Source organism: Paroedura picta, chromosome 2 (genome assembly GCF_049243985.1).
Source record: "Paroedura picta isolate Pp20150507F chromosome 2, Ppicta_v3.0, whole genome shotgun sequence".
NCBI classification, from domain to species: domain Eukaryota; kingdom Metazoa; phylum Chordata; class Lepidosauria; order Squamata; family Gekkonidae; genus Paroedura; species Paroedura picta.
In genome coordinates this window covers 178,324,293-178,341,681 of record NC_135370.1, presented here as the reverse complement: position 1 = coordinate 178,341,681, position 17,389 = coordinate 178,324,293, and the positions used below count along the sequence as shown (strand labels likewise).

Genomic DNA, 17,389 nt, shown 5'->3' with positions numbered 1-17,389 from the left:
GCTGAACTAGACTCCTAGAATCCTAGAGTGGGAAGGGGCCATGCAGGCCATCTAGTCCCACCCCCTGCTCAGTGCAGGATCAGCCCTAAGCATCCTAAAGCATCCAAGAAAAGTGTGTATCCAACCTTTGCTTGAAGACTGCCAGTCATGGGGAGCTCACCACCTCATTAGCAGCCTATTCCACTGCTGAACTACTCTGTGAAAACATTTTTCCTGACATCTAGCTAGTCCCATTTTGTTGATTATGCTCTGTGTAATCTGTCTCAAGTCCTGATGCGAAAGGTAAACTACAAATAACGGACGCTGAAATCTCTTTTTAAAAATATGACCGAAATGGCAAAAAACCCGACAAAGACAAAAAAGCAAGGACTTCCAAGCGTAACATTTAGTAACATTTATTTCTGCATTCAGTATCAAGTACATAAGTGCAAATATTCAGAGTCCATAATTAAGTCCTACAGAGAACATCATACAAAGTTGTGATACATGAAACAAGCCGGAAGCCTTCCGTTCCCATACAGGTAAGTCAGCCTGTTGATCCCTTGACAACCGAAAACGAGAAAAAAAAAAAGAAAGAAAAGTAGCAAGTGACTTGGTGATTTTTTTTTCCCTTTTCCTTTTTTCTTCTTCTTGAGAGAGAGAGACAGAGAGACAGAGAGTTATACAGAGTGGATCATACCCTATAAGGACCCATTGCTCTTCCATTTGTGCTGGGTAAAAAGAAAAAGAAAACACACGTCAAGACGTCGAGTCTACGATTCTAGGATAGTTAATAAAGAGGACCCCCGACCAGCAAACCCCAGTGGACAAAGAAGCTAACGGCATCGGTGCACGAAAACAGGAAAGCCCGGAGCCACAAGTAACATTAAAAGTCATTGAAGCAAAGCCGATAGAAAGAATTGTCAGAGTAGTCAAGAGTAGTAGAAGCACTAGAAAATAAAAAAAGGAGAAAAGTTCAATAATAATCTTTTTTTTGTTTCTTCTTTTTAGGCTCTCACCATCATGCACTTGAGAAGCAACACAAAAACCACACCTAGGATACTTTTTTTCTCTTTACTATACTTTAGTGCCTGACACACGTGATTGCAGAAGAAGTCTAGAGAGATACAGCGGAAGAGGAGAGACAGGCGGCTGCTTCATTGTTGCGCACCTCCTGAGATCGTGGTGTTGAGAGAGGGGGGGGGAGAGAGGGGGGGAGAGAGGGACAGAGAGAGAGAGAGAAGAAAATGGGTGAAGACAGATGTAACTATGTGCGTGTAGAGGGGGGGGGGGTGTTTGGTACAGTCCAAAAGTACCTTGACGCCTGACAGTTCTAAACATTGGAAACCAGAACTGGCTGGGCGCACAGTACTGATTGGCCAGTGCCCTATGTTGGCACCAAGAAGTCTTTTCGCACTCCCAGCTTCTGGGACAATTTGGGACTTAAAAATAAATAAGAAGTCAAAAAATGACCAGAGAAATGCACGAACGTTCACACAGCTCTTTTATGGATGACCTTTCTGAAGTGTCGGAGAAGGGCGAGTGATAAACTGGGCCGGCGGATGGATCGCAGGGGCGTCTGTCCATCATTTCAGCCGCCATGCCAGAAGGAAGCCAGACTGACCCCCCCTTGGCTAAGGACATGCGCTGATACCACATCTGTCTTCACCCAGGGAAAGCGAGAACGAGAGAGAAAGGAGCAATAAATTATCCGGTAAAAAGTAAGAACTGAGCTGTTTTCGTCCCAGACTCCCTCATCATTCAGTCTTGAAAGCTGACGGGTCCTTGCTGCCGCCTCTACTCGGCCTTCCTCTTTGCACCTGGGATTTTTGCTTGGATCCTACAAGTGACAAATGAGATTCCAAGGAGAGGAAAGAAACAATAATTGAACACACCCTCTCCCAAGCTGTTCCTGCAACCCCGATTCATTTCCTTCCCTAGAAAGGTGACTTCTTCATCTTGCTTCTTTCAAGGACACGAAGGGCCAAACTTGGCGAATTCCAACTTGCTGGCAATCCCTGCATGGCCCCAAAATCAGGGCCTTTTTTGGCCTTGGCTCGGGCCTGGTGCAATGAGCTGCCAGCTGAGATTTGGGCCCTCATGGGACGGTCAGCATTCTGCAGGGCCCGTAAAATGGCGCTCACCCGCCAGGCCTATGGTTGAGGTTATGATGGCAAAAGATTTATGCGATCTGAAGAGAAACCATCTAATCATCCCACAACAGTGTAGAGCATTCATGCTAGCTAGAACTAATGCTCTACCTTCTGCTGTTCTATATGGGAGATGTCAACAGATCCCGTATTCAGCTAGGTTGTGCCCCTGTGGACAATGCTGTACAGAATCAATTACACACGTTTTCTTCCATTGTCCATTTTATTCCTCGATCCGAGCTAAATTTCTTAACTCACTGCTGTGTAAAAGAGAACTGCGTTCAGATGAACGTAAGACTCAGTTTCTTTTGACATCCCAGAACCCTGGTATAATTGAACCAGTTGCAAAGTTTTTATATCTTGCCATGAGAAATCGTGAATGTATCATGTCTTACCCTAAAGTAGCGATCCCCAACCTGTGGGCCGCGGACCACATGTGGTCCTTCAATTAATTGGAGGTGGGCCCCGAAGGACGCCTTCTCCCCTCCCACCCGGCCCTTTACTTCACCCCCCCCCCTGGCCCTTTACAACACACTTTGGGTGTCCTTGTCTCCCATCACTCCCAGATGGGACTATCTCGTTGCAGAGAAACAAGCTCAGGGTTCCCATTGATTTGTCATTGTCATGAGTTAAAATTTCCATGAAAATAAAATGTTCTTTGTGTTCCTTGTTGTGGCGTGTCTGTATCTTATTTTGAAGGGATGTTTAAACATTACCATAGTGATCAGAGAGCGCTAGGGCAGTGGTTGAGAGCAGAGGAGTAAACTACCCCCCCCACCGGGCCTCAGTAAAAGGCGTTGAGTGGTCCCCGTTGATAAAAAGGTTGGGGACCACTGCCCTAAAGCATGATCTTTGCCTATGTTTTCACTAGCAGTGGATCCTTTTGCACTTCCCCTTCTTATATTGTACTTTTATATGCTATTAAAGGCTTGTTGTTGTTGTTGTTGTTGTTGATGTTATGATGGCCCAAACGGTGGGGCTCTTCCCCATGTTCTTCCCCCCCTTTCTTACTCTTTTATGGGGACCTATATTGGTGGGGAGGAGGGGGGGGCTGCTGATGGGGAAAGGGAGAAGGTTGCGTTGGATTGTATTATGTTTTCAATACACTGATTGAATTTTCAATACTATGTTTTATAGTTATTATAGATAGAAACCACCCTGAGCCCACTTGCTTTTTCTTAGACTCACTTTGCCACAACGGTATTTACGTGGGTCCTTAGAAGCCCCAAGTACTGGTCGATCTGTGCCTGGAAAAAAAAAAAGGGGGGGGGGGAAATAAAAATTAGATAAATCCAAATAGTTGAAGAGTTCACAGGGGCAGCTTACAGAACAGACCCTGCTTTGGCCATATTTCCTAAACCAGTGGCACTCAATCCATGGCTCACGGACAGCCATAGCTATACTTGTACTTGTGAATTTTCTGCATTCTGCAGGGGGTCAGACTAGATGACCATGGAGGGGTTTTCCAACTCTATGATTCTCTGAGTGTATACACACGATTGCCATTGATCAAAAGGATTTATTTATTATTATTTCCGATAAGGCGTGTGCATTGGAGCCGGGAGATCTGAGGGATGCCTGGCAGTTGGACGAGGGACGTTTGGAGGTGGTTTACTAGTGCCTGCCTTGGCATAGGAGAGCTGAGACAGTTGTAAGAACTGCGACTAGCCCAAGGTCACCCTGCTGGTGGCAAGTGGAGGAGCAGAGAATCATACCCTGTTCTCCAAATAAGAGGCCACCACTCTTAACCATGACATGAGCGATAGGGTTGGGAGTGTCCTGCAGAGTGCAGGGGGTTGGGCTAGATGACCCAGGAGGTCCCTTCCAACTCTATGATTCTATTATTCTATATTCCATCTAAACATACGGAAGAAGTTCCTGATAGTTAGAGCGGTTTCTCAGTGGAACAGGCTTCCTCGGGAGGTGGTGGGTTCTCCATCTTTGGAGATTTTTAAACAGAGGCTGGAGAGCCATCTGACGGAGAGGCTGATTCTGTGAAGGCTCAACGGGGTGGCAGGTTACAGTGGATGAGCGATAGGGTTGCGAGTATCCTGCATCTTGCAGGGGGTTGGACTAGATGACCTTCCAACTCTGTTATTCTATGACACCAGGCTGGCTCTCTAGTGAGGAGGAGATGGCCCAGGCCAGCATGAACTCATCAGATCTCAGAAGCTAAACAGGGACATCCTGGCCCAGTTCGGACAAGGATGGGAGACGAGTGAGGAAGTCCAGGGGGTCTAAGTAGAGGAAGGCCACAGCAGACCCCCTCTGATTGTCTCTTGCCTCAAAAGCCTGATGGGTCTTTCTTGCCGATATTTCCATGGGGGAAGAACTGAATATTGATGACTGCATTGCCACTGTGCCAGCAGCTTAGGTTTAGACTGGGAGTATAATCGATGCCTATTTTAATTACTCACAGGGTAACTGTTGTGGGGGGAGGAAAGGGAAGGCAATTTTAAGGTGCTTTGAGATTCCTTCAGGTAGTGAAAAGAGAGGTATAAAATCCAACTCTTCTTTTTCTTTTTCCACACTCTGAATCTCAGGCCTAGTTGGCTTATTTAGGGTGTTATCAATAGGTGCGCAATGGTCTTTCAGACGTACCTGGTACTTGTCATATACGACGGGTAGAGTAAACATGGAGACCACAGCTAGACGGGAAGCAAAAGAAAGAGCATCAACCATATGTCCCCAAGCATTGGAAAAAGACATGCATCACCCACCATGCTCACTGGGCCCTATTCCCAAGGGATGTGCCGAATCAAGGATGAATGGAGGGTGACAAAAAGGTGATTTGAGAATTTCCAAAGCCACATGGAATACTGCTGTGCTCTCCGCTGTACTCATTCACACGTGACTTGAGTGGGAATTTGCTACCTCCTTCCTGCCCAATGCATCACATGGACTCACATGCACACAGACACATCAACTGCTGCTCAGGGGAGACTGAGGCAGGGCCAGGTCCTGGTTTAGGAGGACTGTGGGAAGACAGTGCCCAGCCTCACCTGGCCACCCATGTTCCCCACCTGACTGTGCATCCTTCTCTCCCTTGCAAGCTGTCCCACCAGCCAGTCTTATCATCCACCCACTCATCCATCTCTCTCTCTCTATCATCTATCACAGGGGTAGTCAAACTGCGGCCCTCCAGATGTCCATGGACTACAATTCCCAGGAGCCCCCTGCCAGCATTGGCTGGCAGGGGGCTCCTGGGAATTGTAGTCCATGGACATCTGGAGGGCCGCAGTTTGACTACCCCTGATCTATCATCTCTCAGTCTCTCTATCTAGCCAGCCAGCCAGCCCACACATAGGCAGAGAGTGAGCCTACAGAGCATAATGAAGAAGCTGTGCACACAAAAGCCAAATAAAAATTGGTTGGTCTTCAAGGTGCCGCTGGGCTCAAACAGGGTAGTCAACCTGAGGTCCTCCAGATGTCCATGGACTACAATTCCCATGAGCCCCTGCCAGCATTTTCTGGCAGGGGCTCATGGGAATTGCAGTCCATGAACATCTGGAGGCCCACAGGTTGACTAACCTTGCTTTACAGCGAAGCTAAGATACGGGTCCTATTCTTGCAAAGCCATCATTATTGCTAAGTCAAGGTCTATTGCAGAGGTGGCCAAACTGTGGCTCTCCAGATGTTCCTGGACTACAATTCCCATGAGCCCCTGACAGCACTGCTGCCATGGCCTACAATCCCCACTGCTGGCAGGGGCTCAAGGGAATTGCAGTCCATGAACATCTGGAGGACCACAGTTTGGCCAACCCTGGTCTATTGTTCCTTTTTGCTAAAGGCGGTAAATATGCTGCATTAGGGCAAATTCTACTTATCCTTGACATTTAACCCAAATATGCTCCTGCAGTTGAAAAGAGATGGGGCAATCAACAGGCATCTGCGTGTGTCTAAAAAGTTGTTAGTTATATTGTATGAGATAATGGTGAATGCCGTACACTGCCACCGATTTCCCCTTTATTCTCTGGAGTGGTGTGTGGGTAGGAGTCATGACAGGGAGCCCCCCAAAAGTTCTGCGCCCTGGCAGATACCCCTCCTCAGGAGGCCCTGAGGAACAGCAAGAGCGGAGAACTGGGAAAGCTGCAGGTAGTGGAAAAAATTGGTGGGAATTACTGTGACTCTCCCATTAGCAGAAAGTTCAGCCTGCATCCAACCCATGGGGTTGCATAAACAGTTTGCACTAGCTCACTAGGAAAGGCAGAAGGGAAACAATTTCAGTGGTGCTGACAATACTCTTTTGTCCTATTGCAACTTAAATGGAAACAAGAGATCTTAAAACAAGTGATGCACTTTACCCATTATCAGAAGAGTCAGGCCGTTGAAGAGAGCTCCGACGTAAGTCAACAGCCACATTAGCACTGCAAACTAAATTAAAATACAATAATTACGCACAGTCGGCCATCTGCAAAACAGCCAAGCACTCCAGGAAACAGGGTTTTTTTTCACACTAGCGTGCGGTTTATTACCCAACTGGCTTAATGTGGCTAAGCCGATAAATCAATATGTTATAATTGTTGCTGGCTCGCCCTAACCAATTTATTTTGGGACCTTTATGGATTCTCAGTCAGCTACAGAAGCTCAGAATTTGAGGTCAATACCAAATTTAGCAGCTTGATATCTTTCTTCCCTGCTTCCTTCCTTCTTTCTATTCATCTATCCTCCCTCCCTCCCGCCCTTCCTCCTTTATATTAATCTGTTTATTTATTAATTTTTATACTTCCCCTTTCAAGCCAGTCATCTCTTCCCTCCCTCCCTCCCTCCCTCCCTGCCTGCCTGCCTCCCTCCCTTCTTTCGTCTGACTAGCCTTCCTTCCTTGCTTTGTTCCTCCCTTCTATTTATCTATCCTTCCTTCCTCCCACCCTCCTTTCTGTCCTCCCTTATATTAATCTATTTATTTATATACCTCCCGTTTCGAGCCAGTCATCTCCCTCCTCCCCTCCCCTCCCCTCCCCTCGCCTTCCCGTCATCTGTCTATTCTTCCTTTCCTCCTTCTGTGTATTCATTTATATATCCTTCTTCCTTCTTTTCCTTTCTTAAAAATAAGGTTATAGTCCTTTAGCCTTGAACATATAAGGGAAATGGAAACAGAAAAATTTCCATAAATTTGACAACAGACCTACAGAGCCCAGCATAATTTTCACATCTTGGCATACCTAACAGAACCAGAATAACCTCAGCAAATTAAACAAAGACACGCTAATCCGTATACTTTTTATAGGCTGCAGAGCTGAGCTTCTCTTGACCTAGGACATACTTTATTTCAATGCAGGACTGTTCTGTTTTAAGAGCTGGTCTATAATACCTGATCTATAATATCTGTTCTATACTATCTTAATGAGCCAGTGTCCTGCTGCATCCTGATGCCCTTTCCTGTGGACAATTTTTTATCTGCCGTCTCAAAAATCAATAAAATAATTAGTTCACATCGACCAGGATATGCGTACATGAAGCATCCCAAGGTTTTGGCATTCCTCCCATCCCCTAGAACTGGGTTGATGGGTTTTTTTAGGGAACAACGCTGGTGGGGATGGCAACCATCAGGAGCTGTCCAAGGTCCTGATTCCAGCCAGCTATCGTGAAACCATCTGTGCTTACAGAGACCTTCTCCTTCTTTTTTTGCTAATTCATGTCCAACTGTTGTGCTGCACTACAGTTTGGATGGCTTGGAGACAAAGAGCCAGGAGCAAAAATCTGTGAGAGGAATGGAATTGCCCATCTCTCTTCACTCTTCCACTGTAGTCTGCCATGCCCCCTTGGAAGGCTGCCCCCCTCCAAGGTCAGAGGACCTCAGGAAAAAACAAACTGAGCATCTACACTGGGAGGAGAAATGCCCTCACTTCATCATCATCATCAACATCACCACCACCATAATTATATTTACTCCTCACCACTCATGGTGGATTACAATGGTCCTTTGATAAAGGTAAAGGTAAAGGTAAAGGTATCCCCTGTGCAAGCACCGAGTCATGTCTGACCCTTGGGGTGATGCCCTCTAGCGTTTTCATGGCAGACTCAATACGGGGTGGTTTGCCAGTGCCTTCCCCAGTACCTTACCCAGCTGGGTACTCATTTTACCGACCTCGGAAGGATGGAAGGCTGAGTCAACCTTGAGCCGGCTGCTGGGATCGAACTCCCAACCTCATGGGCAGACAGCTTCAGACAGCATGTCACTGCCTTACCACTCTGCACCAGAAGAGGCTCGCCACAAGAGGTCCTTTGATAATGCCCCCAAATAAAAATCCCATTAAAAACAGGACACAACAATAATAAAATACAAAACAGAACAGAACATGGTGGTAATAGCACATAACACCCATCCGCCTAGAATACCTAATAGCAGGGGTTGGAGGAGGGCCATCAATGTCACATTAGCCTAGGCTGCTATCTAGCACTCGTACGGGGGGGGGGGGGGGAAATCGATCTTCTTCACTGCCCTGGCCTCAACCATAGATCTAGCGGAAGAGCTCCGTTTTGCAGGCCATGCAGAATGCAGAAAGTTCTTGCAGGGCCCGCAGCTTGACCGGGAGCTCATTCTACCAGGTTAGGGCCAGGACTGAGAAGGACCTGGACCTGGTAGAGGCCAGGCGTGCTTCTCTAGGGACGGGAATAACCAACAAGTCAGTATCCACAGAGCGTAAAGCGTTGCAAGGGGCATAGGGCAGCAGGTGGTCCCTCAGGTATGTTGGGCCCAGACCACAAGGGGCCTTAAAAGGTCAAGACCAAAACCTTGAACTGGATCCAGGCAGCAACTGGTAGAAAAGGTTTGGTTCCAAGCCACTGGGAAGACCTAGAATTCCACTAAAAGAGAGAAACTTTTCTTATTTGGCTACAACTTCATTTTATATGGCTCTTCTCAAAAGAGGTTTTCAAAGGCATAGAGGAGCTATTGGCACAGAAGCAAAGAGACTTGTTGGACTGTTCTTTTTGTACTGTGTCCAGGTGTTACTGATTCCACATCCCTTTCAGCTCTTTGCTTTACCTTTAAGGAATCCACCAGATCCTGGACAAGGAAAAGCCTCCTGAGCTCTTTGACAGTGTTGTTAACATACAACTGGAGGCAATCTGTGTACTTCTGAATCTGCTCCGGGGAGAGAGACATTTCCATCTCCAAGTAGTTCCTGTTGAGAAACACATCCACACACAAATGCACACAAGCAAGTCAGTTCACAAAAATGCTGATGTTCTGAAGGAATTTCACACATGAACACTACTGCTCAACTGGAATCAACTGACTCTAAAGGTAAAGTTATCCCCCTGTGCAAGCACCGAGTGATGTCTGACCCTTTGGGTGACGCACGTTAGCATTTTCTTGGCAGACTCAATACGGGGTGGTTTGCCAGTGCCTTCCCCAGTCATTACTGTTTTACCCCCCAGCAGCAAGCTGGGTACTCATTTTACCGACCTCGGAAGGATGGAAGGCTGAGTCAACCTTAAGCCGGCTGCTGGGATCGAACTCCCAGCCACATGGTCAGAGCTTCAGACAGCATGTCGGCTGCCTTACAACCCTGCGCCACAAGAGGCCCTCAACTGACTCTACTAGGATATAAATACGACACAGTGGAAATCTTTATCTCTATGGTGCTATTGGACAGGAATTGGAGCAACTCCTGCGACCACTAGGAGCTGTCCAAGGTCCTGATTCTAGCCAGGTACCATAAAAGCTGCCTTATCCTCAATCAGAAACTGGGCCCATCAAGGTCAGGATTGTCCACTCAAACTGGAAGCAGCTCTCCAAGGTCTCAGGAAGAGATCTTTCACATCACCTACTATCTTTCAAATGGGAATGCTGGAGATTGAACCTGGGACTTCCTATATGCCAAGCTGGTGCTCTACTGCTGGGCCATGGCTTGAAAATGTTAAAATGTTGTGTAAAAACCACATTGCTATAGTTCTACATATAAGTACCACTGACTAGTCCAAACATATACATACAGGTAAAAAGGTAAACATTACACTTTCAAATGTATAATCAAATATATATGCTATTCTTTATATGAGCTCTGTGCCAGCTTGGTGTAGTAGTTAAGAGTGGTGGCCACTAATCTGAAAAGCCTGGTTTGAATTCAACACTTCTCCACATGTGGCCAACTGAGCTGGTCACAGATCTGTTAGCGTTGTCCTTGCAGAGCAGTTCTTTTAGAGCTCTCTCAGCTCCACTTATCTCACAGAGTGTCAGTTGTGGGAACAGGAAGGGAAGACGATTATAAGCCGCTTTGAGATTCCTTTGGATCACGGAAACAATATATAACAGATTCAAATTTTGAACCACGAATTGCACACAATCGCATCAGCCAAGAATGCTGGATTGATAGTTTCTTGCCAGCTCGGTGCTAGGTACGAGGAGGTGTCAAAAGAGGAAGGGAGGGCAGAATGTCTTAGAATATCTTTCATTTTTTGTTTTCCATTGCACGGTATTTTTCATTGTGATTCCCATGAGGAAAACAGCAGCATCGAAAGACAGAAAATATGGCACACCCCTTGCCAAACTCTCTTACCTCCCCTAACTTCATCTTCCCCTGGTTCCATCCCCAAATCTCCACTAATTCCCCGACCCTAATGGGAGGTTGCGGCTAAGTAGTGTGTTTCCCTCCCTCCCAGTTCTTGCTTTTGCAAAGAACGGAGACATTTCTGGTTCTCACCCAAGGAAAAGGCAAAAGACTCACTTGAATGGGTGGCCCTCGTCGGTCTTCTGCACGGCCTGTAGGACTGACTTGTAGATTCTGAAGCTAATGGTGGCCGAGAGAGCGGCAAGCGCCAGGTAGGCGATCACGCTGACGACGCTGAACTGGGTCAGGGAGAAGAGCAGCAGCAGGACGCTCCCAAACACGATGCCCGTCTGCTTGATGTCGCGCCAGTACAGCAGGTCGATAGCTGTGGATGGGTTAGAGTTAAGGTTAGAGTTGCAGGGGGAAGAGTGAGGCAAAACATCAAAGCCGGTCTCTGAAGATTACTGCAGAGAATTCCTGGGGACCCACCTCTTTGGCAGAGTTGCTGCAAGGACAAATAATATTACAAGGGTATGCTTGTTTATTTGTGGCATGTGTGGTATAGCCACAAGTTCCCGGGACTGCCTGGCAGTCAGACAAGGGGTATTCAGAGGTAGTTTGCCGTTGCCTGTCCCTGTGCCATGATCTTCATGTTCCTTGGAGGTCTCCCATCCAAATAAGCAGGGTCGACCCTGCTTAAGCTTTGGAGATCTGACAATATCACGTGCAAATCACCTATCCAGGTCAGGGCTATGAGGCTGTAAGCAGAGACCAACAACCCACATCTAGCAATGATGTGTCCAAATTACTTTTAACTCCGAGGAGTCCCTTTTTATTTTAACATCAAGATTCCATATATGAAAAACACATTTATATCGGGTTTTTACCTTACATTTCTTTCCAAGGCTGGCTGTCTCAGGGAAGGTTATAATTTCTTTTATCTATGCTCCATAGAATCACAGAATCATAGAGTTGGAAGGGGCCATACAGGCCATCTAGTCCAACCCCCTGCTCAACACAGGATCAGCCCTAAGCATCCTAAAGCATCCAAGAAAAGTATGTATCCAACCTTTGCTTGAAGACTGCCAGTGATGGACAGCCAGCCTATCCATGGACAGCCATATTGCTCCCCGTCTCAACAGACAGACAGACACAGATTTATCTCCACACACGAATGCTTCTGAAGCCACCTTTCACTGAATCAGATCCATCAGTCAGTGTTGTCAGTTCAGACTGGTGGAGGTTGTCCATCGTCTCAGGCAGAGATCTTTCATGTTATCCACTGCCTGGTTCTTTTAAATGGAAATGCCAGGAATTGAAGCCAGGACCCTCTTCATGCCAAAGAGAGGCTGCTTAGCTGAGTCACAGCCCTTTCCCTTAATCTAGATTTGTCTCTGTTAAAGACCAACAAGTGTTTCAGGGTATTAGCTTACAAGAGTCAAAGCACGTCCAAAAAGAAAAGAAGGAAGAAGATAGCTAGACAGACAGTAGAAGAGAGAACATGGATATATAGTGGAAGGAAGAAGCTAGCAGAGTAGTTGAAAGAAAAGTAGTTGAAAGAAAAGTAGAAGAAAAGAGTAGAAGACAGGAGAAGAAAGAAGAGAGTAGAAGAGAGTAGAAGAAAGAGTAGAAGAAAGAAGAGAGTAGCAGAAGAAAGAAGAGAGTAGAAGAAAGAGTAGAAGAAAGAAGAGAGTAGAAGAGTAGAAGAAAGAAGATAGAGAAGAATGAAAGAAGATTGATAGTAGAAGAATATAGGAAAAAATAAGATAGAGCCTACAATAAAGAAGACTGAGAGTAGAAGAAAGAAGATAGATGATGGGTGGATGGATGGATGGACCAAAGATCAGATTTTGTGTGGAATCACAGAGAGACCCCTGTTAGGTCAAATATGGCCAGATACTTTTTTATACATAGAACATATTCTCTGGACAATGAAGAAAACCCCCAAACACACACAAACAAATGGATTCAAGGTCAAACCAATTCTGAACTCCCTGCAGAATCTAAAATGACTAAGCGGAGACTATTGAATTCTAGTCACATTATGAGAAGACAGGATTGCTAGTTGCAGGCAGCAGTAAAAAAAGAGGAAGACCCAACAGGGGTTGGATGGAGTCAAGTCAAGGAAACCCCAAAAGGCTCCCAAAAGGGATGTTTGGGAGGTCATTAGTTCAGGGAGTCGCCACAAGTGGGTTGCCGGCCCTTAACACACACATAACAAGCAACATTTCTCCTCTGAGGCAGCCCTGGGATTCAGGAATCTTTTCCCCAAGGAGACCCACCTGGCGCCCACTAACTTGGCTCTCAGGTGCTTGGCAAAGGTAGTCTCTGGAGCTTTAAAATGCCTTCCATCTGCTTTTCATGAGAACTCTGCTTGCCAGCATGGTGTCGTGGTTAAGGCTCGCTAATCTGGAGAGCTGGGCTTAGATTCCCCACTCCTCCATGTCTGGCCAGCAGGGTGACCTTGGGCTAGTCACAGCTCTGCTAGAGCTGTACTCACAAGCAGTTCTGTCAGAGCTCTCTCAACCCCACCTACCTCCCGGGGTGTCTGCTGTGGGGGGAGGAAGGGAAGACGATTGTAAGCCGCTTTGAGATGCCTTCAGGTTGGGAAACGCAGAGTATAAAAACTTCTTATTTTTAGCTGGTGCCTTTGTTATGGTTATGGCTCTTAGAGACTATCCAACAGTAGATTTTATGATATTTTAAATTTGGCTTGATACTTGAATTGAAATATCGAATGCATATGGAGGGAGGGAGGGAGGGAGGGAGGGAGGAAGGAAGGAAGGAAGGAAGGAAGGAAGGAAGGAAGGAAGGAGATTTTGCACTCAAAGCCTACGCTTCCCAAATGTCATTTGTTCCAAAGGTCCCTCTGGACTCGAATCTCTCTGCTTCGTTGCAGACCAATATGGAGAGACCCTCTGGAGCAAAACAGTCTAGGCGCTAAATCCATTCCCATCCAGATGCCAAAAGACATCGTGGATCTTCCTATAACCCCCTGGTGACTCACAGCTGGAAGCCTTGCTTTCTCGCATTAATTACAGAAATAATTGGCTAATGATAGTGATGAACTGCTAGCGTTTCGCCTCGAAAATCTTCTCATGCCAGGTGCGTTGGGGCCCGATGTTTTTGCCTGCCTTTGGAAGAGTCCTTCCCCATCTCTGAAGACGTCACACTCTGGGTGGGGGAAGAGAAAGAATAAAAGAGGCCCGTCCTTGGAGATGTGATCAGAGATGAAGATCTACGGTATAGAGGTGGCTGTACGGGACAGAGTGGAGGGGAAAACGAGAGGGCATCACCATCCAATCGAATGAATGCAAAATGTCCAGCTGTGACCAGCAAAGAAAGACGAATGTATCTATTGGAGAGACTGAAGGATTTCCTGTTGACCCTGCTGATTTCCGTATTTAGAAGAAGAAGAGCTGGTTTTTTTGGGTTTTTTGTATTCTGCTTTTTACTACCCAAGGGAGTCTTAAAGTGCTCCCTTCTGAGATGGGTGTCCATGTCAGTCCGTTTGTAGCAATAGAAAAGGGCAGGAGTCCAGTAGCAGATTAAATTTGTGGCAGGGGAGGAGGAAGAAGGGCTTGAGTTTTGTACCCCACTTTTTACTGCTGGAAGAAGTTTCAAAGCAGCTTACAGCAGCTTACACCTTCCTCTCACCACAACAGGCACCCTGTGAGGTCAGCTAAGCCGAGAGAGCTCTGAGAGAACGGAAAGGCTGAGGGACTTGGGAATGTTCAGTCTGGAGAAGAGGAAGTTGGGATGGGACATGACTGCTCTCTTTATGTAAATGGCCAACGATGGGCGTGGAGGGGGTGGGAAGGGGAGGAGCCCCAGAAAGGGGAGGAGTCCACAACTCTGCTTCCCAACCATATTTTACAAGATTACACCACTTCTGGGTTTTCTCAAAAGCTGAAGAATGCTTCAGGGGTTTCTCAATGGCAGAAAAGTTTATTGTGTGATATGATCAAACATGGTCAGGTTGATCCCCCCACCACAATGGCCAATGATGGGCCTGGAGGGGGTGGGAAGGGGAGGGGCCCCAGGTGGGCGTGTCCACAGCTCTGCTTCCCAACCATATTCTGCATGATGGCGCCACTTCTGGTGTTTTCTCAAAGGCTGAAGGATGCGTCAGGGTTTTCTCAATGGTAAAAAAGTTGAGAAAGGCTAACTTAGGGGCATGCAAACCCCTTGAATAGTTTGATAGTTATTTCGGCATCCATCAAATTCCTTGGCTATTTGGGCCGGGAGATTGGCTCTGTAAACCTGTTGGACACAAATGTCTAAGGGAATACAGACAAGAGGGGCCGTTTGTAGTGTCTACAGTCAAAAAGAGAGAAAAACCTCTCCCAAGGCTACTACCAATATTTTCAAAATTTATACAAAATAAAGAAAAGTAAAGTAAAAAGTCACTTCTTTCTATGCAGCCGGGGAGGAGGACGAGGAGGAGCCGTGGCCTGGTACCAACTGATCCACAGACCAGGACCGGTCCCCCGACCGGGGGTTGGGGACTGCTGGTTTAAAGTATACCCCGGCCTCTGGCTCTGTACCGTAGGGATACTAGTGGACACAAATGTCTTGCAAAACAAGGATACAATGGAGTTTCCCTGAGAAGCCTGGCTAAGCTGTTGGGGGCGTTAGGTTAGGTTGCAGAGTATGAGACTGTGCATTGTTACTCCCCTGTGTAACAACAACAGATCCCCAAATGGCTTCGTCTCGACCTTTCTGGCAGAAACTGGCAGAAAGTGAAGAGGAACTAAAGAGCCTGTTGATGCGGGTGAAGGAGGAGAGTGCAAAAGTTGGCTTGAAACTCAACATCAAGAAAACAAAGATCATGGCATCCGGCCCTCTCAATTCCTGGCAAATAGAAGGGGAAGAAATGGAGATAGTGACAGATTTTATTTTCCTGGGCTCCAAGATCACTGCAGATGGGGACTGCAGCAAAGAAATTAAAAGACGCTTGCTCCTGGGGAGGAAAGCTATGGCAAATCTAGACAGCATCCTAAAAAGCAGAGACATCACCCTGCCAACAAAAGTGCGTTTAGTCAAGGCTATGGTCTTCCCAGTTGCAATGTATGGCTGCGAAAGTTGGACCATAAGGAAGGCCGAGCGTCAAAGAATTGAGGCTTTTGAACTCTGGTGCTGGAGAAGACTCTTGCGAGTCCCTTGGACTGCAAGGCGAACAAACCGGTCAGTCCTAGAGGAGATCAGCCCTGACTGCTCTTTAGAAGGCCAGATCCTGAAGATGAAACTCAAATATTTTGGCCACCTCATGAGAAGGAAGGACTCCCTGGAGAAGAGCCTAATGCTGGGAGTAAACGGTAATGACTGGGGAAGGCACTGGGGAAGGCACTGGAGTCACTGAAGCAGTCGGTGCAAACTTAAATGGACTCCAGGGAATGGTAGAGGACAGGAAGGCCTGGAGGATCATTGTCCATGGGGTCGCGATGGGTCGGACACGACTTCGCACATAACAACAACAACGACCTTTCTACACCAATTACACCTCTGTAATTGCAAGCACTGGGGGAAAGCTTCCTCAGACACCAAAGAACAGAACCCTGGGATCCAACTCATGCTGATTTTCGCCAAAACACAGAAATCAAAGGCATAAAACCTAATCCAATCTGTATCCCAACAACAAGCATTCATTCATCACGACCATGCAGTTCTACCTTGTTTAAGTCAAGCCGGTTTGCCTAGAATCTAACAGAATGGAAACCTGATTAAAAAAAAAAGAATTAATTCTTTTTGGATTTTGTCTTAAGTTATGCTACCAATTTTGCCAGTTAATATTGGCTCATGTTGAGTAAACTAGAGTCATCTGTTCACAGCTCGACCCAATTTCCTTCTGGAAACAACTAAGATTTGCACTGGCTAAAATATGACCCACTAATGATCATTCACACATGAGATGGTTCGAAATATTCTCTAGCAATACAAAATAATGTTCTTTCGGATTTCCACGGAACGGTCCGTCCCGCATGTGAAATCTTTCTGGTGACTTGTATTCCATCAGCACACATCATAAATGAGCAGAAGCATTTTTTCCTTTCAACCGGCTGCCTTCTTTCATGAGTGATTCTCTTGGTTTTGAGACTGATAACGAATTACCTCAGGGATATTCTTTCCTTCTTGCTTGACAATTTGCCATCCTTTTATTTTCTCTTCTTTGTCCACCGTGTTCTCACGGTGACTCAGTAGTCAAACTTTATTGCACTAGGCCATAGACTGCCAGTGAGGGGGAGCTCACCACCTCCTTAGGCAGCCTATTCCACTGCTGAACTACTCTGACTGTGAAAAACTTTTTCCTGATATCTAGCCTATATCGTTGTACTTGAAGTTTAAACCCATTACTGTGTGTCCTCTCCTCTGCAGCCAACGGGAACAGCATCCTGCCCTCCTCCAAGTGACAACCTTCCAAATACTTAAAGAGGGCTATCATGTCCCCTCTCAACCTCCTTTTCTCCAGGCTGAACATTCCCAAGTCCCTCAACCTATCTTCATAGGGCTTGGTCCCTTGGCCCCAGATCATCCTCGTCACGGTTATCACTTAACTTTTCCAACTGGATCCCAAGTTCCACCAGAGCAGCTCCCACTCTCACTAGAGGAAGATCAGGGACCCACCCTGAACAAGGTGGGAAGAATTAATAAGGATATTAAAGGTAAAGGTAAAGGTATCCCCTGCGCAAGCACCAGGTCATGTCTGACCCTTGGGGTGACGCCCTCCAGCGTTTTCATGGCAGACTCAATACGGGGTGGTTTGCC

At 46.6% G+C, this 17,389-nt stretch overlaps 1 protein-coding gene across 2 annotated transcripts in view; it reads right to left on the bottom strand.

Annotated features, from left to right (window-relative positions):
• Positions 1-379: 379 nt before the first annotated feature.
• The window catches only part of RTN1 (reticulon 1), a 132,386-nt gene continuing 115,376 nt past the window's right edge, over positions 380-17,389 (bottom strand). For both annotated transcript variants that reach the window (XM_077323954.1, XM_077323955.1), the window contains 6 exons: positions 10,802-11,009; positions 9,118-9,256; positions 6,434-6,503; positions 4,731-4,777; positions 3,318-3,376; positions 380-1,819 (listed from right to left, as the gene is read on the bottom strand). In XM_077323954.1, coding sequence (XP_077180069.1) covers positions 1,777-1,819; positions 3,318-3,376; positions 4,731-4,777; positions 6,434-6,503; positions 9,118-9,256; positions 10,802-11,009 — 566 coding nt within the window. In that variant the 3' untranslated portion in view covers positions 380-1,776. The remainder of the gene's footprint in view (positions 1,820-3,317; positions 3,377-4,730; positions 4,778-6,433; positions 6,504-9,117; positions 9,257-10,801; positions 11,010-17,389) is intronic.